The following is a 26,972-nucleotide window of genomic DNA, read 5'->3' on the forward strand; positions in this document are numbered from 1 at the left end:
CTTGAGAGGGGATTCTTTATTTCCATTCATCTCTCATTCATCAGTTCAGAGCAGGGTATTTCAGTGGCTTAGTGACTAACCTGGCTAAATTAACTTATGAGTCAATGATGCACCTACAGATATAAAATAGAAATAGAAGAGTTCTATGATTTGTTTTGCTAGGAGAATGAAGTGAGAGGGAATGAAATGTAAATTATTATCTTTACATGCACCTTGGCTAACCCCGTTGACACATGTATAAGAGATATAAAAACATGGATGACTAACAACTTCCTGCTTTTGCACTCAGATAAAACAGAAGTTATGGTTTTAGGTCCTAAAAAGATGAGGGATATTCTATCCTCATCACAGGCTACATATAGTGATCTTCCACTTCATTGTGGCTCTTTGTCAAGCGGGACCTGTGTTAAAAATCTAGGAGTTATAATTGACCAGGACCTATCACTAAATAATCACATAAAACATCACCAAAACTTTATTTTACCACTTAAGGAACATTTCAAAGATAAGGAAGTCCTTATCCTTATAGTCAGGTAGAATTTTGTGGAATGTGGGCATAAGTGTGACATAAGGTATGAATGCAATTTTTTTGCATAAATTGATAGGTAAGGGGGTGTCCTTTTAGAATCTGACGGGTCCAGCTCCGGCACCCTTGGGCATTTTCTTTAAAATGGCATCACCTGCCACACCCCCTTTTTCTTTCTTTTTGATCATAGAAAATCATCTAAATAGACATTAACACATCAACCCATCATGTATGGTATCAAATTAAAGCTCTTGCCATACAGAAATCAGCTTTGACCATAAAAAAGTAGAAAAAAATAGTTTAGAGTTCCCTCCAGAGAACAAAATACCTTTTGCAAAGTGACCTTTAAGGTCAAATTAGGTTCTTTTTGCCGCATAATAGCTTATACCTCTAAATCGTGTCATGTTTGGTAATAAATTAAATAAATTATGGAACTGCCATGTAGCCTAATACATACAGGAATACAATCATTCAATAGTAATTCATTTTAATATGAATATTATAGCAAGTCTGATGTACCACCAACTTGCTGGTTAGTTAGCACGTTTAGTTAGCACGGTTTAATTTCCCTTGAATCAGTCGCTGAATTTCATATTCATAACGCTGAATTTCAATTTCATAACTGTCCTCGGATTTCCCCCCAGAATTACAGACAACAATATTTTTCATCCTAACATTTTTTAATGCTTTAAAAACAGACACCACATGATGAATGACATGTATCATTTGGAATTACAACAACAAATATAACAACAAATGTAAATCAGGTTTATAGCCCAAGTATACTTGCATATATAAGGAATTTGGTCTCTGCATTTATCCCATCCGTGAATTAGTGAACACACAGTGAGATGAAGCACACAATGAGCACACATGAGGTGAAGCACACACTAAGCCAGAGCAGTGAGTTGACTTGCTACAGTGGTGCTCGGGAAGCAGTCAGGGAGCAGGTGTCTTGCTCAAGGGCACTTCAACCGTGGTTGTAGGGATGGGAGAGCAGTGATCTTCAACCACTCCCCCCCAACATTTCTCCTACTGGTCGGCAACCCTTTGGTTTCAAGCCCGAAGCCCTAACCAGTAGGCCACGGCTGCCCCATATCAGGTTTATTGGCCAAGTATACTTACATATACCAGTACGGGAGCATGCTCCACAGCCCTATGTCCCCTAACCCTAACCCACACCTCAGGCCTAACCCTAGAAATGTGGGAACAGAGGGCTGACTCCACCGATACAAGGAATTTGTGCTCTGCATTTTACCCATTCGGGAGTAGTGTACAACACACCCACAGTGTACACCCATTCAAACACACACACCCCCTAGAGCAGTGAGCACACTAGGAGTACACATACACACCCGGAGCAGTGGACAGCCCTTGATCCGGGCCTGGAGAGCAGGGCTCAAGGGCTCCTCATATGGATGTGGGAGAGGGCTGTTAAGTCACTCCCCCCACCCACATTTTTCCTACTAGTCGGGGATCAAACTGGCCACCCTTCAGTCACAAGTCCGATTCCCTAACCAGTAGGCCGTGGATGCCCAAAGTAATAGACATTAATGCTATGGCTGCATAATTAGGAGACAAATGTTATGATTTGTTGGCTGTTCATGCATTGTCTGGTTGTGACAGTGTGTCATATATCCATATGTCAAAGGGAAAACCTCAGCAATCAATTTGATGCTCAAGAGGAATCTTGATTTGAAGAATTTTACAGATGTAGATGCTGATGAGCATGAAGGCAGGAATGGATTTCCTTTCTTGCCTCTACTATGGAAAGACTGTTGAAAGCCTCAGTAACTTGAGATACATGCTATTCACCAAGAAAAGAGACCTCCGGTTACAAGTCCGAAGCGCTAACCAGTAGGCCACGGCTGTCCCCACCTTACCGGACTTTAGATATTATGTTCTCTGGAGGGACTTGACATTTTTAGCATTTTGTATTGACATCATTGTTTTCTGTTTGAGAAGAGCTTTCATTTGATACCATACATGATGGGTTTATACAGTAATGTTTTTCCTGTAGTTATTTTTTATGGTCAAAAAAGGGGGGCGTGGCAGATTATGTAATTAAAAAAAAAATGCTCAAGGGCACCCGTCAGATTCTGAGTCTACACCCCCTAAACTATCAATTTATGCAAAAAATTGCATTCGTACCTTGTGTCACACCTATCCTGGGGTTCTACCTGACTATTACCAGACGCTGACAAGTTAATCCACACTTTTGTCACTTCGAGGATAGACTATTGCAATACCCTACGCTGGCTGCAATAATACCTGTGAGATCTTACAGCTTATACAAAATGCAACCGCTAGCACACTCACCAGGACCAAAAAATATGAACATATTTCCCCCATCCTAGCATCTTTACACTGGCTACCTGTTAAAAGTCGCATTGACTTCAAAATAATACTTCTAACATACAAAGCCATAAATGGCTGGGCACCTGAATATATTAAAGATATATCCTGTCCCTTATAACCCACCTAGGGCCCTTTCATGACTATGGGCTGTATTTTGCACCCTGGAGCATGGCGTAAAACTTGTTTCCCACCCAGCGCAAAGTATATTTTCTTATTTTACAGTTTATTTTTTAAACAATGCGCCCAGGGGTGTGGCAATTAACAACTTAGGGAGTGGCTTAGCGCATTGTCTAAAAATCGCTATTGTACACCTGGTCAGAAGTCTATGGCGAGTTGTTTATATGTTATTTTAAGAGCGCATTGTCAACAGTCATATTGGTTGGTGCACACAACGCACCATCCTTCTATCATCCATGAACACACACCAGCACACGTCCATGCAAAACATTACAAACTGCACGATTACAATGGGAAACATAATTAGAATAAAGATATGAAATACTGTACATCTCATGATGAGTAGTTATTCACCATCAGGTAAGTGTTGCTTTTCTAGCCTATGTTTTCGATGGTAACCCATTGTCAGTCAATAGTGAAAGTAACTGCATATAACTGTCGTTGACTGACACCATGGTGAAGTTAGTTTCACTTTGCCAATGAGTTCAAATAATAGAGGAGTGCAAATGCGTGAAGGCTATGCTAGGTTTTAGTAAAGCATGGTTTAGTGGAATGACTATTCCATATGGCAAGCAGCCTCCTTCAAATGCATCGTTGAATGTCAAAATACTGATGCATTTATTTGACATCGCGCTTTGCCCCGTTAAAGGGAATGACAGATTGGTTGGTCATTCTCATTGGTTTAAATTGGTTTAAATGATGTTACGCCCCAAACACACCCATGACTGATTAAAAAACCTAGGAACACCTTGTTGCGCCATGCGCTCAATGTTTGATAACGAAAACCCTCCCAATGTGGACTGTGTGCGTGAGTGACGATGCACTTTTGACTGTCATGATAGGGCCCATGTTTCTTACTGAACATACCGTCCATGTGAAAAGCATATCTACTTTTAGAATTTCTTTAAAGAACAAAATATTTGTTTCTTGTCTTTCATTAGTTGTAACCAGATTGAAACCATGGCCTTTATCAGTGTGTGTAGTAAGTGTGCGTAGTTTTCTTTTCTTCAAGTGATTTCCTAGCTCCTGTACTGACCCAATAAAAAAATAATTAAAAATAGAGGCAATTTCAAATTTTTCTTCGATTTTCTTACCCTGAAATCTGAGCTGTATACCTCCTGTGTGAAGTTGTTCTCGCCCTATGAGGTTGATATTTTTTCAGATTTCTTTACTATTGCCTTTAGCCTCATTTATTACTTGAAGATAAAAACGTGATTTGGCTAATTTCAATTCCTTGACCAATTTATTCCTCAAACCTTTATAAATTAAAATATCTGTGTCTCTTCTAGACTTAATAGCTTATTTAAAGCTAAGTGTCTACACTTCATCATTTGCCAGAAATTGTCACTGAACCAAGGTAGATTATCTCTCTCTGAAGTCTTACCGGTATTCTTATTACAGTGCATGAAAACGGTACTGTTATCACTAGACTTCTTATTATTCCGCTTCTATCCACTTTTTCTGCGTTTCAGCTTGACTATTTAACGTACAAACTCCGTTCAAACTTTGTTGTATAGGTCTTCTAAAGGACTGGTGAGTAAAACATTTTTCATTTTTGTAAACTTTATACTTTTTGAGATATTAACCAAAACCAAGCTTATTTTTTCCATATACTTTGTATTGAGCATTATGACATTATAAAGGGTCGTGTTTGGCCTTCACTGTAGGTTATAGGCCTAGGCCTAGTGTGTTTGCATTGGTATCCAAAATTAATAATTCATTTATTTTTATCCTTGGTGTCCCACTTTTTTTACTTTCTCTGACCGTATTTTCAAGTTGAACAAATCATCATGGTCCTAAATATAGCCTATGCTATCCTGCCATCAGTTGCATTCAAAATATGCAGTTCGCTGTGATCAACCATGGCGCTGTCCATGGTGCCGCAAGTCCAAACTTCAGTTGTACCCAGTATCACTGCAGTCTCCTTCCGTCTTTGTTCTTATCGATCAAATTCGTTTGCATAATCCTCCAGTTCTTTCGGAGCTGATATGCTGCTATACTCTGGCCAAAACATGTGCGCTACCATAGGCTAGCATTGGTGAGGCAAACATGAGGTAGGTAAAATCAGCAATACAAGACGTTCTCTGCTGGATACGAATCAGATGGGCACAGAAAGTGATGTAGACGGAACGCGACAGAGACCGATTCAGTGGGATTGTATAGGGTCAACGGGGTCCACAGACTACATGTCCTCACCCACTCGGCATGCCATCAGCAGCTCCGCCTACGCCCACGCCCATGGCACTGATGCATAAGATAGATCGAACGATGACGCAACTTCTGTGGACTACAGTCTCCCCTTGACAAGCATATTGTCTGACGGCCAAACACAACGAGAGAGAAGACGCTCCTCAAATCTAAAGGTAAACGAATGTCAGTATGCGCCAAAATTATTTAGGCGACACCTGAAAAAGTGAAATAGTTAGGCCTAGGATAGATAATCACAGCATGCCAACAAATATAGAACCTGTAGGCTAGATAACTTAGAGGGGGAGTCTACCAGGGTAGCCTAGTCTGTAATTTGTGTGTGATTGTTTTTCTCAGGCACTATTTAGGCGAATATAGAATACAGGCTATGGGTATGCTCTCTCTCTCTCTCTCTCTCTCTCTCTCTCTCTCTCTCTCTCTCTCTATCCATCTCTCTCCCTCTCTTCCTGGCACACCCATTTAGCATTGCAACTTAGGTAATGATATGAAACCATAATTGTGTCAGTCACATAAAGGCAAGGAAAGTCTTTTTATCGCTCTGCTTATCTGTTTTTTTTTTCTCTCTCTCTCTCTCTATCTATCTATCTATCTATCTATCTATCCATCTTTCTTCCTCTCTTCCTGGCACACCCATTGAGCATTGCATCTTAGATGATATCAAACCATAATTGTGTCAGTCACATAAAGGGAAGGAAAGTCTGGAAATGTCATCATTACAGTCGATAACATGCAAGTAGAGGTTAATGGTGCACATGTGTCTGTGATTTAGCTATACATTTAAAGAATGAAGAAGGGATTAATAATTTAAAAATGATGTATGCTACTCATTTCTCAATTCATCTCTCAATAATAATATATCTAAGCATGTGTTAGCAATGTAGGCAACTAAAGTGAATATTGCAAAAGGCATGTATTGTGTACAGTATAAAATAGATACTTTTATATATAAAATGTATTAAAATATAATGTAGCCATATATGCAGTACATATATATTAATTTCATTCAAAACGGCCAAATACAATAAGGCCAATATTCGATAACAATAATATTCACAACAAAAAGTAAATAAGATAGTGGTCCAACAGTGGACTAGAATGGCACACCTCCAATGGGTGCTGACCAAAAATCACTGTTGGTCAGATGTCTGTGAACATGATTTTGCTGTATATACTCAGACTTAGGCTATTGTGTATCTTGTGTGTGTGTGTGTGTGTGTGTGTGTGTGTGTGTGTGTGTTTGTGTGTTTTGTCTCCAGAAAACATGAAGCATGCTGTTTTCCTGACTCTGTGCTTGGCCCTCCTGGTCGAGGTTTGTGCTAAGGGGAAAGGGGGAAGCAGAGTGGGTGGAAGCAAGTCAGGTTGGTTCTCTGGGTCCTCATCCTCATCTTCTTCATCTAAAGGAACCTCCTCTTCTTCATATAAAGGAACCTCCTCCTCTTCCGGAGGTAAGACAGGATCAAAGTCCACAACGTACTCCACTCCTAATAAGCATGTGAAAGATCTGAGTGGGCGTGGATGGGGGGAACACTACCCAACTCGAAATACAAACACGAACTGGCGCCAACAAAACAATAACCCTTACCCCTACTGGAATCCCAACAACCAAATCATGAGTCCACGCTACAGCGGTAACTACGCTTATGGGGCCTACAGCCGTGGCTACGGTCAGGGTGGCTCTCCATTTGCCCACAAAGTGCAGAGCATGGGCTACAATCCCTCTGTCCAGTCTCAGGGCTTTGGCCGACAGGCTGTGGTGGCAGCTGGCACTGGGGCTGTGGCTGGCATGGCTGTGGGCTATGGCTTGGGCAGTTTCCCGCGCCCCCACTACCACTTCCACGACTCAAATCAGGAATCCTCCTACAACCACTACATGTACCAACACTATGGGTCCCAGGAGACCCGCAACACCAACAAGCGCACACACACCCATGGCCAAAGTAGCGCTGGCAGTGGGGCCCAGCAAGGCATTGGCGACAGCAGCAGTTCTGGTGGCACCAACAGCTATGATGATGATAACCGTCCTCTAGTTCTCCTTAAATCTCCTCCAGAGTCTTATGGCAACTATATGAGCACCTGTATGAAGAGAAGGGATTTGCTACAGTCAGAGCGCACAGGGAATCAAACCCAATCCCAAAACATGACCAAGGCTGGAGCACCGTCAACCACTGCCATGCCTGAGGATGCTGCCAATCCTTCTCAGGAGGTGAAGAAAGGGGCAGGGCAAGAAAACGAAACAGAGGAGAAGGGAGCTGAAAAGAAAGAGGAACATGATGAGGTGGTCAGCATCCTGGAGATTGGCTATCCGGCTTTGATCGAGCAGCTCAAAGCTCGTAAATGTGTAAGAGCTCTATACGGTCTACACTCAGGAAGTTGCAAAGAAACAGTACAGAGAACAGCAGGCTTACAATCACAGCGCAAAGCCTGCAGGAGTGCACTTCATTAGCAGTTCTCTCTTATGCCTGATGGGTTCTCTTCTCTTGTACTGAGAGAAAAGGACCATGAAGTTGAGACCGTATTGAAGATGACACGAATGTTGACAGTGACATGATTTACAGAGAGTGAGTAAAATTGTTAAGAGTATGTAATAGAAATAGGGATGTAAAGGACTTATTCAACCAAATATTCAGAATTGCATCATTGTTTTATTGTTTTAAATGTGTGCATACTAATACGATTTCAAATAATTTCTTACAAGCTCCTCAGCATGGTAATACTATGTTTTCAACAGATAAAGGCACTGTTCCAACTCCTAGCTTAAGTAAATGTGATGTATTAGCGTAGCATATAGCATTTATAGAATATGGAGCAAGAAATATATAAATATGGACCTATTGCTAATTTTAAAGCAGAACTTAATCATCTGCTCAGCTCATTTCTAAAGTAGCCTACCTTCTTAATACCCAGTCAGTGCCTATATTTCATCATCATCGTACAGCCATGTATGATTTATACAGAACAGAACTATACTTGGTGAAACTCAAAAACAAAGAAAAACATTTAAAACAAATTGCCAGTTAGTGTCTTTGGATGAAATGCTACTGCCCCAACAGATGGCAGAAAATAAACTTGCACTTGGAACAACACTCTGATAAAACATCTGCAACATTTTGTTGCACACATTAAATTACCTAAGTTTTCTCAAGAAATAGAGTCTGCTCTGACCCTTCTTGTATACAGCCTCAGTCTTGTACCTCCAATCCAGTTTATTGTCTATAAGAACCCCCACATGTAGTTCTCAACAACTTCTACTTCCTCACCCAGTGTTGAAATGGGTATTTAGCTCAGGCCTGGCCCTCCTCAAGTCCACCACCATTTCCCTTGTCTCAGCCACATTGAAGACAAGGTTACCAGTGTTGGGATGCTTGTACTTTACTGTGCGTATTATACTGGAAATGTACTCTTAATATCACCTTGCTGCCTCTCTTTACATTAACCTGACCAAATTGGCCACACATGCATCAGGTTTACTGTCAAATTTAGCACTTTTATCTGTATTTTTACTTCCATTTTTTAGTGTTGTATTATTTATTAATATACTTTTAGATGGAGTGATTGATATATTTTGATGTACTTTGATGATAAAATACCTAATAATTTAGCAGTTTTTAACCTTGAGCCTTGAAAATCCTGTCGCACCATGATATCCCATGGGTCATTCTGGACTGTATTTCAACAACCGATGTGGTTACAGTTGGGAAACGTCTGAGTTTATATTGTAGGCATGAATGTACCAATGTAGACTGTTGTGACTGTCTAAAAGTGTTCAAGAGACGCTTATATATTGTAATGCTGAATGTTACTTGTTCACTGTACTTAACAGAAAGTGTTTTACTGTGCTTAACTGTAATATATATTGGGGAAATAGGAATATCTAAATAGGAATCGGCCAGGGCACCAGAAGTTACACAGTAGGCTAATGAATGATATGTATATGGGCTGTGTGTGTGTGTGTGTGTGTGTGTGTGTGTGTGTGTGTGTGTGTGTGTGTGTGTATTTATGAACATTAGTGACAACTAACGAGTGTGCAGAAACTGGAGAGTGGCTATAGTCAATGGGGAACATGACAGAATGCCAAATAAAGTGGACACTATGAACATTCCTATTCCATCTATGTTGCATTTACGAAACTGTGCCTTTCAGAGCATCCACTATGCATGTATGTAACCAGTAGGGACTAACACAGTTTTCCCATATGTTGAGTGCCTTGTGTAAGGATGATACTGTGTAGCTGCTATGTACTGCTATCACGTTTATGCACTTCTATTGCCATCAACTTTAGGCATGTTTAGTACTGTCTGCACTGTGTAGTTAAAAGTATTGACACTGAATTTAAATAGGTGTGTTTGTCTGGTCTTTTTATTATTTTTGTTAACTCTGCATAAGCAGGAAAAAGTCCTGACCTGGATGACTTTAGTGCAAAATACAAATAGCATATCATCACCTGTGTCTGAACCAGCTGTGTCACTTCAAATTACAGAGTTGTTTTTGATAGATAAAGGGATTATCCAAGAATAGATTCTTGATACATTTATCTGTGATGAACCGTATGAACAAGTGCTCAACAGACACACCAGGCGCCTGAAAACCTGCACAAAATAAGCCATACTAAGTCTCTGGGTTGACTATTGAAATATCCTAAAAGGCTCCTCTAACAATTCAGAAATAAGGGGCACATGGGCCACAAGTCTGCATGATCATTATAAACATATGCAACATTTTTTATTTTATTTTTGCATTTTTATGAGGCCCTTGAATGTCTGAAGTGTGTATCAGTGACAGGTGCTTTACAGGTAATTTTAAGCTTCCTAACAGACTTACAGATCCTGTGGTGTTTTTATGAAAAGATCTTCTTTAGTTTGTGGTTTTAAGTCTTATGAAAAGTCTTTCTAATCTAATTTTAGCTAAACATAAATAGGCTTGGCACCAGTATACCTCCACTAGCATATACTGGTCATCCTAAGCATTTGGTGAGTGGGGTCAGAGGTCAGTAGAAGCAAAATAGAATGAAGACATAGACATATGTACTGCCTAAATTGGCAAAGAAGACACAGGAGCTATGGTCTATTCTGAGTTCACAAAAAAAGTGATGCTACTGGAAAGGTATAAGCTGTGCAATGACAGGATGCCCCTTAGCTTGCTTCGCGAACCAATGCTCTTGAATGAATTAAAGCTACACATCTTAAAGTATTAATTCTTTCACTTTGTCAAAATTCTTCTGGGAGTTTGGGAATCAATTAATTGAAATTAGACACCACAATCCTCCCAAACCACTACCAAGGTCCCCTTCCAATAGGTCCAGTGATATCAGTGTTAGTCAGGTAGAACCCCAGGGTAGGTGTGACATAAGGTATTAATGCATTTTTTTTGCATAAATTGATTATTTTGGGGGTATAGACTCAGAATCTGACGGGTGCCGCTCCAGCACCCTTGAGCATTTTTTTTAAATTACTTAATTTGCAACGCCCCCTTTTTTTACCATAAAAAATAACTAGATGCACATTACTGTATAAACCCATCATGTATGGTATCAAATGAAAGCTCTTTTCTTAAACAGAAATCAATGATGTCAATAAAAACATGCTAACAATGATTTTAAGCCCCTCCAGAGAACATAATAACTATAAAGCCTGGTAAGGTCACACCGCTGAAATGGTAGGCTGAGCAACAAATTGTATCAACCCTCAACAATTAATCAAATAGACAAAGTTATAAGGAACAAAGTAGAACTTTCTCACAGATTCTGAAAGCAACTATATACAGAACATGTTGCCAGGCTGGCCTTGTACACATCACAAACATCAAATGTCTCCTCCAAAAAACATTCATTCAATCAGACATTTCTCCCTCACTGTCATCAGTATCCTCCACTGAAAGTGTAGCCATCTTTGAATTTTTATTTGCACACTGTTCACCACCTTTGCAATAACAGTAGGTGGTGCGTGGTAGTCCATCTGACTGACAGCTGCAAGAAGCCCTGGAGCATGCTGGCACTGCCTTGCATCCACAAGCCACAAGATGTAGACCTGTTTTGGGTGCAATGTCAGTGTTGCCATGAACAGGCACAGGAATTCCATCCTCTATTTTCCAAACAAACAGGGATACATCATCAGTAGCCTACACACTGGAGGTGTTTTTTTTGTCAGCAGCTCTCCACAGAATGACTTGCAGCCATGCACGCTTGATGTGTTCCGCTGCATATTCTTTTGTTGGAGGAAGACTCTTTATTTTAGGAGGGTCTCTTTTCTTGGTGAATAGCATGTATCTCAAGTTACTGAGGCTTTCAACAGTCTTTCCATAGTAGAGGCAAGAAAGGAACTCCATTCCTGCCTTCATGCTCATCAGCTTCTACAGTACATATGTACAATTCTTCAAATCAAGATCAAGATCAAATTGATTGCTGAAGTTTTCCCTTTGCAACATGGATATGACAAATTGTCACAACCAAACAATGGTTCAATGCATGAACAGCCAACAAATCATAACATTTGTCTCCTAATTTTGCAGCCATAGCATTAATGTCAATTAATTTGAGCATCCTTACTGGTTAGGAAATCAGACTTGTGACTGAAGGGTGGCCAGTTAGATCCCTGACTGATAGGAAAAATGTGGGTTGGGGGAGTGACTTAACAGCGCTCTCCCACATCCATATCCACGGATGAGGTGCCCTTGAGCTCTGCTCCCCGGCCGCCCACTGCTCCGGGTGTGTATGTATACTCCTAGTGTGCTCACTGCTCTAGGGTGTGTGTGTGTGTTTGAATGGTGTGTTGAATATTGTGTGGGTGTGTTGTACACTACCCCCGAATGGGTAAAATGCAGAGCACAAAATCTTTGTATTGTATTGTGTGGGTTACGGTTAGAGGACATAGGGCTGTGGGAACATGCTCCCGTACTGGTATATGTAAGTATACTTGGACAGCCGTGGCCTATTGTTTAGGGCTTCGGGCTGCCGGTTCGATCCCCGACCAGTAGGAGAAATGTGTGTGTGTGTGTGGGGGAGTGGTTGAAGAGCACTGCTCTCCCATGCCCACAACCACGGTTGAAGTGCCCTTGAGCAAGGCACCTAACCCCTCACTGCTCCCCGAGCGCCACTGTAGCAAGTCAACTCACTGCTCCGGGTTAGTGTGTGCTTCACCTCATGTGTGCTCGTTGTGTGCTTCATCTCACTGTGTGTTCACTAATTCACGGATGGGATAAATGCAGAGACCAAATTCCTTGTATATGCAAGTATACTTGGGCTATAAACCTGATTTACATTTGTTGTTGTAATTCCAAATGATTCCTGTCATTCCTTGCAATACTGGAAGAAATAATTTTCTTGATTCTGTCCTCTCCTCCTGTAATCAACTTTGCAGTTTTCTCTGTAATTAAGGGGGCAAATTCAAGGACTATTATAGTTAATGTGCTGACTAACTGGCAAGTACCTCATAACTCAGACTAGTTTGTATCAATCCTGGATTGTACATAAGACTTGCTATAATTCATATTAAAATGAATTACTATTGAATGATTGTATTCCTGTATGTATTAAGCTACATGGCAGTTCTATAATTTATTTATTTTAATACCAAACATGACATGATTTAGAGGTATAAGCTATTATGCAGCAAAAATAAATCTAATTTGACCTTAAAGGTCACTTTGCAAAAGGTATTTTGTTCTCTGGAGGGACCTAAACTATTTTTTAGGTCCCTCCAGAGAACAAAATACCTTTGTTCTCTCTTGTTATGGTCAAAGCTGATTTCTGTATGAAAAGAGCTTTAATTTGATACCATACATGATGGGTTTATATATTAATGTCTATTTAGATGATTTTCTATGATCAAAAAAGGGGTGTGGCAGGTGATGCCATTTTAAAGAAAATGCTCAAGGGTGCCGGAGCGGCACCCGTCAGATTCTGAAAGGACACCCCCTTACCTATCAATTTATGCAAAAAAAAAATGCATTAGTACCTTATGTCACACATGCCTAAATTCCACAAAGTTCTACCTGACTATGTGTAAATGGCTTTTATATGTTGAACTAAAACATTGCCCAGTTATAATTATAAGATGTATCACCGTAGTTAAATGTAATAGGCTATTGCAATGCATGAACTCATTAATTCCATGTCTTCTGAACACCTATGATGACACAAACTCCAAAGCCAGTTTTGGGTGAGATGTATTTTCTTGGTTTGAGGGCAAACTCACTAGTTGGCACATGAGTCAGATCTGTTCAAAATATTTCTCCTGCATAAAACAGCAAATAATTCCAAACAAACTGTAGTTTTTCTGTATAGGTGGAGCTAGCCTAATGATGAAACACAACATTTTAGCAGCATGAAGATGTGGATTGTGTTTGAACATGGCGGCATGGATATTTTAAGGGGGTGCTGTAGAATGCATTCAGCCACACGAGCGCGCTATAGGGCTATATTGGCAACGTTAACTACTGTCTATGCGTCAACTGCATTATCGGGCAGGTAGCCTAATCATAAATCGAGATAAATCACAACACTGTAAGAAAACTCGGTATTTTATAGTGAATGGAATTGCTGACATTATAATGAGTCTATTTAAACACAATTGTAAAAATCTGAACATTAAAAAAAATTCTTCATTGACACCGCTGAAATAGCCTTTTCAATGTTTTAATTGAATGTCAGATTAATGCAGGGCCTAAAAACTCAATGATGAAATAATTCAGTGGTAGGCCTCTTCAATATAGGCTAATTTCTGCAATGCAACAGAGTGCAAGAAAGAGGAGAGAGGGGCCAGTTCAGCAGAAGTGAAGACTTTCTGTGACTTCAGCGCATCTTACAAATGACTGAATGAGGCGAATCGAATATCGTTAGGATTTTGAACAGAGAAACTGCCTGGACCAGACATCCTCATGCTCAGGGGCGGGCGCCGAAAACAACAGGCTATGAGAGTAATAAGACAGACAACGACTCAGAGGTCCTCCTTGTTGTGCTCTTTGAGGGGGAGTGAAGGGGTCATTGCTAACTGTGCAGGTCACACAATTCCCATTGGAATGGCATAGACATGTTTTGAATTGCTGTGTGAAATTCAAAACTATAGTTCAGCATTTTCATAAAGTTATTGTAGATTGCACGCATGGGTAGCCTACTATAAGGGCGAGGAGTTACCATTTGGGCAAGTGTAGGCTACTCCATCAAGGGTGGGTGTGAGGAGAATATCATTTATTGTTGTACATATGTGACTACGTCGTGGCCTCTTCTTCCTTGTTGAGTCTGTCATTGGAACAAACCTCCCACTCATTTACGAATCACGAGAGTTCGAAGTTTAACGAGGTGGACAAGGGAAACGTGCGGTGCATCGAAGGCCAGTTCTGCTGGTCCAGATTGTACAGAAAAGTTTTTTAAACGCTTGAGTTGTTGAGAAAGGCGTCTTTATGATATCATCATTATTGTCTCTGTAGCGGGATACAACAGATCATAAACCAGTAAACTCGCTAGCTTGTTAGCAAGCTAACTAAAGGGGTAGTGGGGAAGTCGTGGGGCAGGAAGGAGGTGTTTCCTTGACTCGCGGTAGGCAGTATTTTTGTGAGTCTGCTAGCTCCCAGCTAACTAGCGTAGCCTTGTAACACACCCCCTGTCGCACAGTGTCGTTTACCTGCAGATGGCTTGCGGGTAGTGGCGATTCTTTGTCAGCTTATTTGAGAATTGTATACGTCTTTGGGCATGCCTTTTTAATGCGTTTGTCGCACCCTCAGCTGCAGGGTAACGTTAGCTAGCCAGCCAGATAGGTCGTTGTTGAACGCCTGTCTGCTTGCTAGCCTTGTCTGTCTAGCTTGCTAGGTTACAATCGACAGCGTGGTGGACATTATCTAGCTTATCGTGTAGCAGATAGCGTCCTTGCTAACTGGGTTTGTTTGATCAAATCTGCCAATATTGTGAGCATCTGGTACAATATATCGTTAGTCGGTAACGAGTTACATCTTTTAGAGTCTCTGCCATGACATTCAAGTGATTGAAGTCAACGGCACCACAAGAAGTCGGTCGCAGAGAGAATGCAGGACAAAGACTGGAGATGAGAAGGTAGCTGAGCAAGTTTGAACATTTCTCTGCGTCTCGGTACTGTCAGTAACAGCCCCAAAAGAGCACGGTCGAAGAAGTGGACAGTTCATATCAGAATCAAGAATGAAGAAGTTTTCTCGAATGCCAAAGTCGGAAAGCGGCGGACTGGGAGGTGGCTCTGGGTCCGGAGGGGGCACGGGAGTCACAAACTACATCGGGAAGGTGTTTGCTGTCGGCCGATACCAGGTCACCGTGGATGAGCTGATTGCAGAAGGTATGTTTGCATATGTTTTGTTTTATTCTCCTCCAATTTGTGTTCCCTTCAAAATGTATTCTGGGAATGTGGTTGTAGGATGAACGGGAACCGCGATAGAGGCAAACCCTGAAGGTATGCCAACGTTTTGTTCCACTGTAACATTTCGTGATGTGCGTTACATCGGCATTTGCGGGTTGGTAACGCCTTTCTCCTCCGTGTCTCTTGCTGTCTAATTTCGTGATGTATGATCATTCTGTCCATTTTGATCAGCGTGGATAGGCGCGTCCAGAAACAACCAGGTCACAGCAGATGGGCGTAAAACCTGGGTGAACTGACGAGCTAATGGCTACGGGTTAACTTGTACCTCAAGACTCAACAGGTGACAAGTCATGGGTATTGACCCTTACCAAGATGCTAGCTGACTAATATTAACTTTGCAAGTCGAACCTAACCTTTTTTGCAATCATTTGTGAACCTTTTTGATATGGATCCCCCAACTGACCACCACTCGGTGTCCAGTTAAACTTTTTTTTTTACCTGTCCCTAGCCAGAATTCAGGAGCTCTCCTGGGGAGTGAAGCGATTCTAGCCTCGGAATCCAACTACCCTAACATTGCCATACACCACGATAAGTCGTTATCTCAGCCAACAAGTTTTTTTTTAATTGAAACACACAGTGATGCCCAGACACGCAAAGATAAACGTTGCCATCTATCTAAGCCAGCAATTCCCCAGCTTATATATAATACAAACTGTCAGACTTGTGGCATAGCCTACTGTAAACCCCCCCCCCCCCCCCCAGCATACTAGAGACCAGTTACACACTAGGTTGCTCAGAATGCTGAACCATCAAAGTTCTAATGCATAACCTGTCACACACTTTCTTTGGTTACAATAGGATTGCATGCTCACTCAAGCCCCAATTGCACAGTGAAATTAAATGTGATATGAAATGTACCTCAATGTTAGTCAATGCAAATTGAATAAGGACAAGTACGCACACGTCTATGATCGGAATGTGTTTGTGGATCTAGTTTTCCTGAATCTGAAGCAGGTCCTGATACAGCAGATATCTGTTCTGCCTGTGTGCTTTACAGCTTCTCTATTTTCAGTTTTATTTCAAGTCTAAAATTCTAGCCTCGCCACATTTCTTCACCAGAAACAGATCTGATGCATACTTAGGTGCAATAGTTGTGCAGAGTACGGCAAGTGTAAACAAACTGTGGAGTTTATTGATAGTCACATGGTCTGATCACCGTAATGGGATGATTATGCCACATTGTGATCATAGCTGGGTCTAGCTGTCTGCTCTGTTCTGTGTTCGTACACAGTTCTGGCTCTGTAAAAGGAAAACAAAGGGTTTCGGACTGAGCCATACTATATTTCAGCCAATCAGCATGCTCCCTGGGAGCACAGAATGGAGGGCAATGATTTGATTGACAAATTTGAGCTCAAATAAGCAACTTTTCCCAATGATCGTGGGCTGTGTCTTTATGTAGCTTTGTTTGCAGCTATAATTTAACCTGAGGGAGCTCAGGGGCCTGTACTACGAAGCGGGGTTACTGGCTTATCTGGGTAACTTCGAGAGTAACTTGATCACGTGTGGCGTAACTTCCCGATTAACCCGTACTACGAAAGGTGGATAGGTTTTAACCGAGGTATGCTGCCATGGCAATTTACGCTGCATCTCAAACCTGCTCCGACCAGGTTATGTTCTTGGTTAACCCGAGGTTTCCGTTAACCACACCCTTTATAAGTACCACCCCTCCACTAACAATTTCTCCCGAGACATGTCGGCGTACCTGGATGATCCATACGACATTGGAGCGCAAATCGTGAGGGACTCTAAGCAGGGCGAGGGGTTTTAGAGACCGCCAGAAAATATATATATAGCCTACCCGGACGATATTCTCTATGAAGATATATATTGTCAGTCAAGGCCATTCGTTATCTTTGTCAGATGATCTAGGAAGACGTCTCATAGCAATGCCCGTACGTGGACATTCATGTATTCCATCGGTGATGCAAGAATACTGTATGTCCGAAAATAAATCGGACATAGGCCTACAGTATGCTGAAAATCTGAGCAAGAATAGCCTAAAATAAATTGGACATAGCCTAACAGTAGGCCTAATAAATTAAAATCACAATTTTAACAAACTTGTTGAATTGAATGTCATATTACTGTACCCTGCACATAAAGGCTACACATTTCCACAGCACCAGAATCCGACCGAATGCCTCCCTCAACCCCCTCCATAATTGGCCTTCCACTATTATTTGCGATGGCCAACTCTTCTGCTACTGTAAAACATGCTGGTGCCTTTCCTCCTACAGTAGTGTTCGAAGACACCTTTTTCTTGTTAGCTGTAAAACAGAGGCCAAGTGAAGGCTATAAGCTAGGCCTACATGTTTTCATAATTAAGAAATATTAATGCAATTATTAATTAGGCAAGCTATAACTATATAAACCTACTATTCTGAATAATGTGTTTGTTTCATTTTCACCTGCTGCCATGTGCGTTTGGCAATGGTGTTGCATCTGAAATGTTCACAGGATTAGGCATACACTAAATCAGTCAATGGGGGCTACTTAAACATTCAATAATCCTTATTACTGTAATCTATATGCCCACTTCTGAATTGGGTTGCATCTGTAGGCCTTTCTATGAACTCAAAATGGTCTATTTAATTATTTCAACTCATTTCAGACATTCCGCAAGCTACTAATCCTCCGTAACACATATTTGAAGAACATGTGGGAATAAAACTTTACTTTTAGGCATTTAGGCTACCCGATCTGCAATACGTTGGCAACAGCCTTGCTTTGTTCACTGCCAACGTATTTGATTTTTGTCGTAGAGTGGGTTTTAATTCCTCATAACTTGTCATAATAATTCATCCGTAAAATAAGGTGATCGCATCATCATTGAAAGTGGTGACTTGCGCTGCAACCCGCCCCTTTATGTGAACGCGCACAAACTCCAATTAGGTTAACCCTGGCTCAACAAATCAACTTCATAATCAGCGTCGTAGTACCGATTAACACCACTTAAGATAAGCAGGTTTTGTCAACCCTGGTTTAACAAAGTAACCCTGGGTTACATTTGGGTAGGTTAAGCTCCCTTCGTAGTACAGGCCCCTGGTTTAAACTCTGTCATGGTCTGTTGTTAGTGGAGAGCTTTACCTGCACACTGGAAGCAGGTTTGATTGCTTCTCTGTTGGCTGCAAATCCTCCTGTGCCATTGGTCACAGCAACAAGAAACAAGAAAACCTGTCATACTTGTTCGGATTGGATTGAGTCAGTGTCTGTTGGCACACTGTGTTGTTTATGTTTCTATGTGTGGGCTCCGTCATGTTCGCCATGGGCAGAAGGCTGTGGTGGTATCTGGGCAGACATTGACACTGACTTGCAATTACATGTTTTCGGGACAAAATGGAGAAGATGTCTTTTGTCTTTGACTGTTGCGAACACAATGGATTTGTGTGTTTTCCCCCAGCTTGATTGGCATGAGGTGGCAAAAGCTTGAGCTTTTGCAAGCATGAGCTTGAGGTGGCAAACCTTCAAAATATACAGAAACTCAAATATGGAGTGTCATGTCAATTTTTAAGTGATGGACTTGGAAGATGTCACATGCATGATGGGTCATCTTCATGTGATAGCAACACCTTTTGAGTGACCTCAGCAATTTTTTTTCTGGAATGGAATGCTGTTAATAATGTGAACAAATATGTTGAATATTTCTGTATTGTATTGGTATTGTAATGTTGTAAACCTAGCTCTTGAAGGCCTCCTAGTGTTGCCATCATCTTCAATAGGAAAGAAGAAAATGATAAGTCCTATCATTTAACCGCCGTTATGCCACGGCTGAACTTGTGTAACGGCTTTTCAGCTCTGCTTAGCCAGTGTTCAGATCTGAGTTGACATTAGGAAGTAGTTTGTGGCTCCTCACTTGCATAACTGACTGTGTGTGTCCTTGTGTGTTGAATTTGCGGGTTCGCCACGTCTCACAGAAATGTTTGCCCACGGTTGCTGTAGGTTCAGTGGGACGACCATCTTCTGAGCCTCTTTGTGTTCTCTGGGGTCACGAAGGTGAGGAAAGGAGGGAGAGAGAGGGGGAGCGAGAGAGAGATCTACTTTACAGGGAGGAAGGGCGAGGAATGGATGGGGAGAGAGGGGGATAGCCACTGGCAGTTATGGTGACAGCAATGCCTGTTTCATAATTCTTGACAGCAGCTTTAACTGAATTCTAGAGACAAGGCAAGCAACAGGACATTTATTTATATAGTGCAATTTATACACATGGCTAGTCCAAACTTGGGCAAATGAGTACATTTAATTAAATTTTATTGATTTACATAGTGTCACTGTTAACAATAAAAATGGCTTCAAAGTGCTTTACAGGGCCCAGAACTAGGATTGTATGGAACAGCACTTGCCAGTCAGTCTGTCTTATCAGCTCTGGCTACTCCCTGTTAGTCAGTGACCACCCCGATGCGAGAGGTCCATATCCGATGTGCACCGTCCATGTCAGGGAGATATCAGCAAGGCCGCTCTTCCTTGCTGTCACAGATCCGATGTGACCGGAAGAGGGGTCAAATGGAGAGGGTCACACATGTAGGGCCCAAGACAAGGGCACGGAAGTGAATGTGAGAGAGACTGGGGCAGGATGCATCTGTGAGGGCAGCGATACACACACACACAAACAAATGCAGAAATACTCAGGCTAATGATCAAACATTACACTTTATGCACATTTTGTTTCATAGACAGCAACACATTCTGACTGAAACAACCAAGTTATTTGTAAAGAAACCTGCAACTACACATCTATTGTAATGTATGTTTGTCTTCCTGTCTCTCACTTCCTCTTTCTCTCTCTCTGTGTGTGTGTGTTCTCTCTCTCTGTGTTTGTGTGTGCGCGTATGCGTTCTCTCTCTCTCTCTCTCTCTCTGTGCTTGTGTGTGTGTGTGTGCACAGTAATCCACTGCAGTGTTTGAGTCAAGGTCAGTTCTTGCAAGCCTCAGATGCTGACTCTAGACTGTTAGGCTGAAAGGTGTGTCTGGAGCTGGCTATTGCAGCACCCAGTGTCCTGGTCTGATGTGGCAGTACACTGCATTTGTCAAGGTGTGCGCAGGTTTGAACGTTAGGTACACTCTCGCGGTGGCTGCTCGATGGGACTGTCTGTGCCGTCCGGCCCTGGTCAGCGCTCCTGCGTGCGCCTCCTGGAGCGTGTGTGAGGACGACTAAGAGTAGGTGAGGTGATGTGTGGACTGGAGCAGCATGGCCTCGGGGCCTGGGAAAGCATGACGCGGCAGAAAAGCCCGGCCAGCACACACGCTGACCCGGCACTTTGGAGTTATTGTTCTGTCACTGAGGAGTGTCTTTGTTCCTCACTCACTTCTATTCTCTCTCTCTTTTGTCTCTCTGTCTCTCTCTCCCCTTCTTGGGGTGTGTTTGTGTGTATGTGTGTGCGTGTGTGCATCTGCCTCACTCACATTTCGCTCTCTTCCTCTGCTTGCCTTGTGTGTGTGTGTGTGTGTGTGTGTGTGTGTGTGTCAGTCTCGCTCTCTTTTTCTGCTCTCCCTACCAGTGTGTGTCTTTTTTGTATATAAGAGAGAGAGAGAAACTTCATGGACCATATATTTAAGTCTCACACAGCTGGTTGGAAACAATGATGAAACTGCAGAATCAGCCAGTTTGCTTGATGACTGATACAGACACGTACATAGCTTTGGAACATGGAACAAACACCGGAGTACAAAGTTTCTGCTAGGGGCAGTCACATATGCATGTTGTGCACACAAACGCTTACAAAATATGGACAAAAGATCACAGAGTGCTGTATGCGCAATGCAGACAAGCGCACACACACATACATGACTAAACTCCACGGACCGTCTGAGCACTGTAAACACATGCTTATTTCATTACATTAAAAGTTTTATATCTTGCTTCACCTTTTCTGGTATACTATGTCCATCCCCGAAGTAAGTGTGTGTGTGTGTGACTCTCCTCTGGCATTGCATAGTGTGTGTTTGTGTAGTTTACCTGTGTGAGTGAGAGACTCTCCTTGTGTTGCATGGTGTGTGGGGTTTTGCGTGCAGACAGAATGTAGCGTGTGACCACAGGAGGTGAGTGTAGCCCTCGCGAGCTCACAGTTAAACGGTCGTCGTCGGAGCGGGGCTGATGAAACGCTAATGTTCTGAAACCTCTCAGCCCAGGCGAGGCACAACTTGACGTGACACAACACGCCCCGATGGCCCTCGATCTGCAAACGGGAGGCATATGAGGGCTGTTTACATGAAGCCGCTCGGGAAGGGTGGTTTGGCAAATTGTTGCTGCACCGTCACCGATATTGTTCAATATTGCTCGATATTGTCTAGTTAACAGTGAGACTTTGTACACAAAATGATTAAACAGTGAATTATTCCCATATAGATTTTCAGGTTCCAACTAGCTACCCCACATGCCATTTTTGTCCTATAAAAATGTCCAAAAGTAACCACACCTACTTTTATTCTTAATTTCTCCATGTTCATATGCTGGATACTTCAAATATTGGCATAACATTAATAAAGTATCATATGGGCAGGCTAGGAATTATACTAATAATATATGATTGTCCAAACTCGTGGTATATACAGTTAAGAACAAAATTATTCATACCCCTGGCAAATATTGATGTAATGTTAATTCTCTTGACCAAAATGTTTGTTCTGACTGAAAATGACACTACCACATGCCAAAATGTTGTAAGACAATGTGGTAGAAACATGGGAAAAAAAAATAATCGTTTTGATCTTTTTTAGCATTTTTTATGAAAAATGGCAAGTCCAAAATTATTCATACCCTTTTTAAATAATCAATGGAAACATCTTTATTTGCATGAGCAACTCTCAAAATGGTTCTTATAATATCTACCAAGCCTCTCCATGTCTCCACAATGATTCTAGACCACACGTCTGCTTTCACTTTCAATGAAATCCATTAGTGAACAGGCTACTTGCCGAGTAATATGAAAGACGTGAATAAAAAAAACACATAACCTGTTGCCATCGCCATGTTGCTGACCAGGCTACCTCTGCTGCATGCCCATGCGTCAAGAGTGTGAAATCGACGTGGCTCGTGAAATCATCTTTTGCACACCCCTACCGAACATGGTTCCCAAGATCCCAAAATCCAAGGGCAAAGAACATATAAAAACATTGGAATTGTAAGAAAATATATTGTACATGTCTTTTGTTTTTATGGTCGTTATGTAGAGAAGACTGAGCAAAATGTGAAATGGTACAGCAACCATTTTCCTGGATTCTGTCTAATTTAAACGGTTCCCCCTGTGGTGATGGTTGGGTGGTAGAGGCAGGCTGCTCTTCCTGTTGGTGCGTTTAGCGATGTAAATATCAACACTGTCTGTGCACATCACCGCCTGTGTTCTTTCTTTCTCTCTCTCTCTCTCTCTCTCTCTCTCTCTCTCTCTCTTTGTCTGACATGTACTCTCTCTATTTCTCTGCCCCCTTCCTCTAAGGGCATCTGTGATGATTGCTCTCTCTCTCTCTCTTTCTGGCTGGAAGGAGGGGGGTGAATGGTGGGATTGTGTCGTCCTTTTGTTGCACTGTTCCAGTAAACCCGCTGAGGAATGCTGGTACGGCCCGACCCAGAGCAGCAGTGGCATCGGGCAGCACACGCAGCAGCAGCCTACCGACCCAGCCCAGATCAGCCCTGCCAGGCCGGGCAGGACTCAGACTCGTGACAGAGGCCCGTGGTTTTGTGTGTGATCAACCTGGCATGCATGACACTCTCTTTTTTCTTTCTTTCTTTCTTTCTTTCTTTCTTTCTTTCTTTCTTTCTTTCTTTCTTTCTTTCTCTCGCTCTCTCGTACTCACATTGTCTTCCATTCTCAATCCAGGCTTCTTTGTCTGCATACAGTGTGTGCTCAATGACTTAGCGAGCTCATTAGTGCACTGTGGTCGTGGTCTCCATAATGGGCAGAGAGCCAAGGACTGGGATTCACATGGACATTGTGCACCATTGCTATCACTGTGTGGTGTGTGTGTGTGTGTGTGTGTGTGTGTCTAGGACGACTCAGGAAGTCTTGAACGGGAAGTAAAATAGAGCAGAGGAAGGGGAGGTTTCAGGAGAAAGAGGAGGAGAAAAAGACAGAATAAGAAGGACATGGTGGCACGGTGTGTGTGTGTGTGTGTGTGTGTGGGGGGGGGGGGGGGGGGGGGGGCAGCATTCGGTGCTGGGGGCTCTAGTGTTTCCTCAGGACACTGCTCACGTTGAAATGGTTTACACAAATTTGCAGACTTCATTAATGAATGAAAAAAAAAGAAATAAATTGTTGGGCATTCACTTAATTTTACCCCTCAATTGTATCCTGTTAGCAATTAGTTTTCTCTGCTTATCTTGTTTAACTAGTTTAGTTACCCTTTTTACAGGACAGGAGAGTAGGGGGTGAGAGAGAGGATAGAGCTGTAGAGAGGTTGGACTCTGCTCCTAGCATCTGACCTTGACTGGGCACACGCACATACACACGCGCACACACGCACACTCATGCGCACACACACACACTCACAAAGGCCATCTCTCACACACACACACACATTCCTCACACACGCACACTCATGCACACACACACACACACACACACTCACAAATGCCATCTCACACACACAAACACAATTATACAAGCACAAATACACACTCAAGACCAGGGTACAATCACCAACAAAGAGCACACAAATAGCTGCTTATGCACCAGGAGTTAAAATGCCCTGCTCTGATGTCCTTATCTCCTTTCAAACGTTCCGAACAGAAGACTTTATGAGGTGTGAGGTTTGTGTGTGTGTTAGTGTGTCATCTGTGTCTTTGTTCACAGTCTACACTGTCTTCTGTGTGTGTGTGTGCGGTGAATAGGATTTCTCCAAAGCCGTTTGATATCTGAGCCTGTATGTCATCTCAGCTGTGCGATGCGGTCCTTATTTCGGTCTTTCCTTGAGAATACGTCATGACTTATGCGTCTGCTCCCTCGGTGTTTAATAAAACAGGACTCCCCACTGGAAGAGTATCCCAGCGTGGGCGCACTGTGGCCAGTTAAGGTATGAATCTGGACCTGGGTAAACACTGTTGGAACCACATCTCCTAAATCACAAAATGTTTGCACACTGGTGGAGTCTGGGTAGCAGCAGGTTGAAGTAGCTTTGTGTGTGTGTCTGTGTGTGTGTGTGTGTGTGCTGCAAAGCAGCTCTAGCCAGAATCCACTGGGGCACAGATGTTGATGACCTTAATATTTGCCCCACAGGCTGCACATGGGCTTAAATACTTCCTGTTTAGCCCCCCAAAAAAATAAATAAATAAATAAAATAAAGTCTAACACAGATACCTCCCACCATTTAACACAGAGCTTCACTCTTTCCTCACCGATGCTGCTAAATCTCTTTGGGACCTTCTCTACAGTTCCTCAAAGAGTTTGTTTGTTTGTTTGTTTGTTTGTTTGTTTGTTTGTTTGTTTGTGTGCCCCCAGGCACGTCTCTGTCTGCTGGCGTGTGTCTGTCTGCCTGCTGTCTGCCTCTCTCTCTCTCTCTCCTTTCGTCCTTTCAAGCCGAGGCTGACACCTGCTGAAAAACGGCGTCCACAGCCAATCAGTAGAGGCACACATTTATAGGCACACATATATACACACACACACACACACACACACACACACAAGAGAGAGAACCATCCAGCTGTTTCTGGCATCTGCTCAGCCTGCGTCACTGGCACTTTATGAAATTAATAAATACTTCAAGCTCTTCCCGCATAGTATTGGATTTATGCCCCACAAAGCCAACGGAATTCTGATGTGTGTATGTGTGTCTAATGTCTGCTCTGTGCGCACTTGTGTGCATAAATTTGGGCACCGACTTGTGATTGCATTTCCTCCCCTTAAGTCATAAGCAAAACCTCCCCTCCAGATTTCACCCTAACTTCAGATTCATGTGCACAGGCCAGAGGAGCATTCAGAATTGGCAAACAGAGGTGAATGTTCGAGGCATTTTCTTTTAACTTTTAAATTTTTTTACACAAACATTTGAAATAGTTTATTTTTTAATGGTAAACCCTTAGTTCAGCCTCCATGTTTGTTTTTGGAGAGCTAGCTCCTTAGACCGCTTGTGTGTGTGTGTGTGTTTGCAAACATTCACCCACAGACCGTGAACTGAACTCAAAGCAAATGCAAAGCAAGACTATTTGAACACGCTCGTAAACGTGTGCTTGTGTTTGGCTAACTTGAAACTCACAACTGAGCATTGGCCAGACAGACGTGGGCGAGATCAGGACCAGGGCTGCTTGAGACTCACGCTCTACTAAGCTGTCAATAATCTACTCTGCTGCCCTTAACCCTGTGACCAGTGCTGATATTTGTGCTCAAACACATGTGTTTAATGTGTTGCAAATACCTTGGCACCTTGTAACCCAAAACTGATAAGAGTAAAGGTAACCAATGGTGTTGTTTAGCTTACGTAAGCAATAAGTTTAAAGGTAACTCATGGTGGTGTTGTAATAACTGATGTTGTTTTGGTAATTGGGTCATTCCATGTGAAAACAGCCAATATCGGGGTATCATGTACCCCTCAGATTTTGCTGAAAAGCTGTGAAAAACATGCCTTATGTTACCAAACGAGGGAATCTGAAGTTTCAGGTCAATATACGGTTTGCCTGTGGCTTTCGTTTGAATTCCGGGTGCCACGTCCTTAATTGACACTTTGGAATTTCACATTTCATTTTTTGGCATTTTTGGAAGCCCATAACTTCTGTTCGAATAGTGGTAGAAGGCTGGAAGCAGGTGTGATAGTTCATTGTAGCCTGTACTATACAAATTATGGAGGCAAAATCAACATTCCTTACTGTTTGGGTGAGAGGTGGGTTGACGGCATGTGTGATTTTTCACTTTTTGTGTGGCCCTAGCCAATACGATCAATTAATGATCATATTTATTCTAAACAGGATTATTTGTTATATGTTGGAACCTAGCTCTTGTCAAAATTAATTTGAAGGGTATGGTACCACTGGTGGGGGTTTTATGGGGGTCCAAAGACCCTCTCCGGCAGAGGTTCTTTTGGAACCCCATATTTGGACCCCCAAATGACCATGTGGGCACTTGATCCTAATGGGATTTATACCAGATAAAGATACATATTTGTTTTTTTTTTATGAAATAAAACGTTTGACTATGAAGCTCCATAATATTAATTTTATTCTTCATAATGCACCATTTTGGACATTTTTTCCAGAAGTCTGGAATGTAGATCAGGAAGAATTTAGTGATGATAAAGCATGAAAATAGTGGAAATAAATTAATATTATGCTCAGTGATGGCAAACAATTAAATACTGAAACTGTCACGGATTAACCCCTTATCCCCCATGAAAGAGACCCGCCATCAAAGA

The 26,972-nt window shown here is 42.1% G+C and overlaps 2 protein-coding genes across 2 annotated transcripts in view; both read left to right on the forward strand.

Moving 5' to 3' along the window:
- Positions 1-5,182: 5,182 nt before the first annotated feature.
- Positions 5,183-9,603, forward strand: LOC125294144 (prisilkin-39-like). The gene is given in 3 exon segments (XM_048242542.1): positions 5,183-5,424; positions 6,526-7,610; positions 7,612-9,603. Coding segments are annotated over 2 exon segments (1,224 nt in total). The 5' UTR covers positions 5,183-5,424; positions 6,526-6,530; the 3' UTR covers positions 7,756-9,603.
- A 4,675-nt stretch (positions 9,604-14,278) lies between these two features.
- bmp2k (BMP2 inducible kinase) overlaps positions 14,279-26,972 on the forward strand; it is a 66,088-nt gene continuing 53,394 nt past the window's right edge. The window contains exon 1 of the mRNA XM_048244260.1: positions 14,279-15,561. Coding sequence (XP_048100217.1) covers positions 15,411-15,561 — 151 coding nt within the window. The 5' untranslated portion in view covers positions 14,279-15,410. The remainder of the gene's footprint in view (positions 15,562-26,972) is intronic.

Source organism: Alosa alosa, chromosome 5 (genome assembly GCF_017589495.1).
Source record: "Alosa alosa isolate M-15738 ecotype Scorff River chromosome 5, AALO_Geno_1.1, whole genome shotgun sequence".
NCBI classification, from domain to species: Eukaryota; Metazoa; Chordata; class Actinopteri; order Clupeiformes; family Clupeidae; genus Alosa; species Alosa alosa.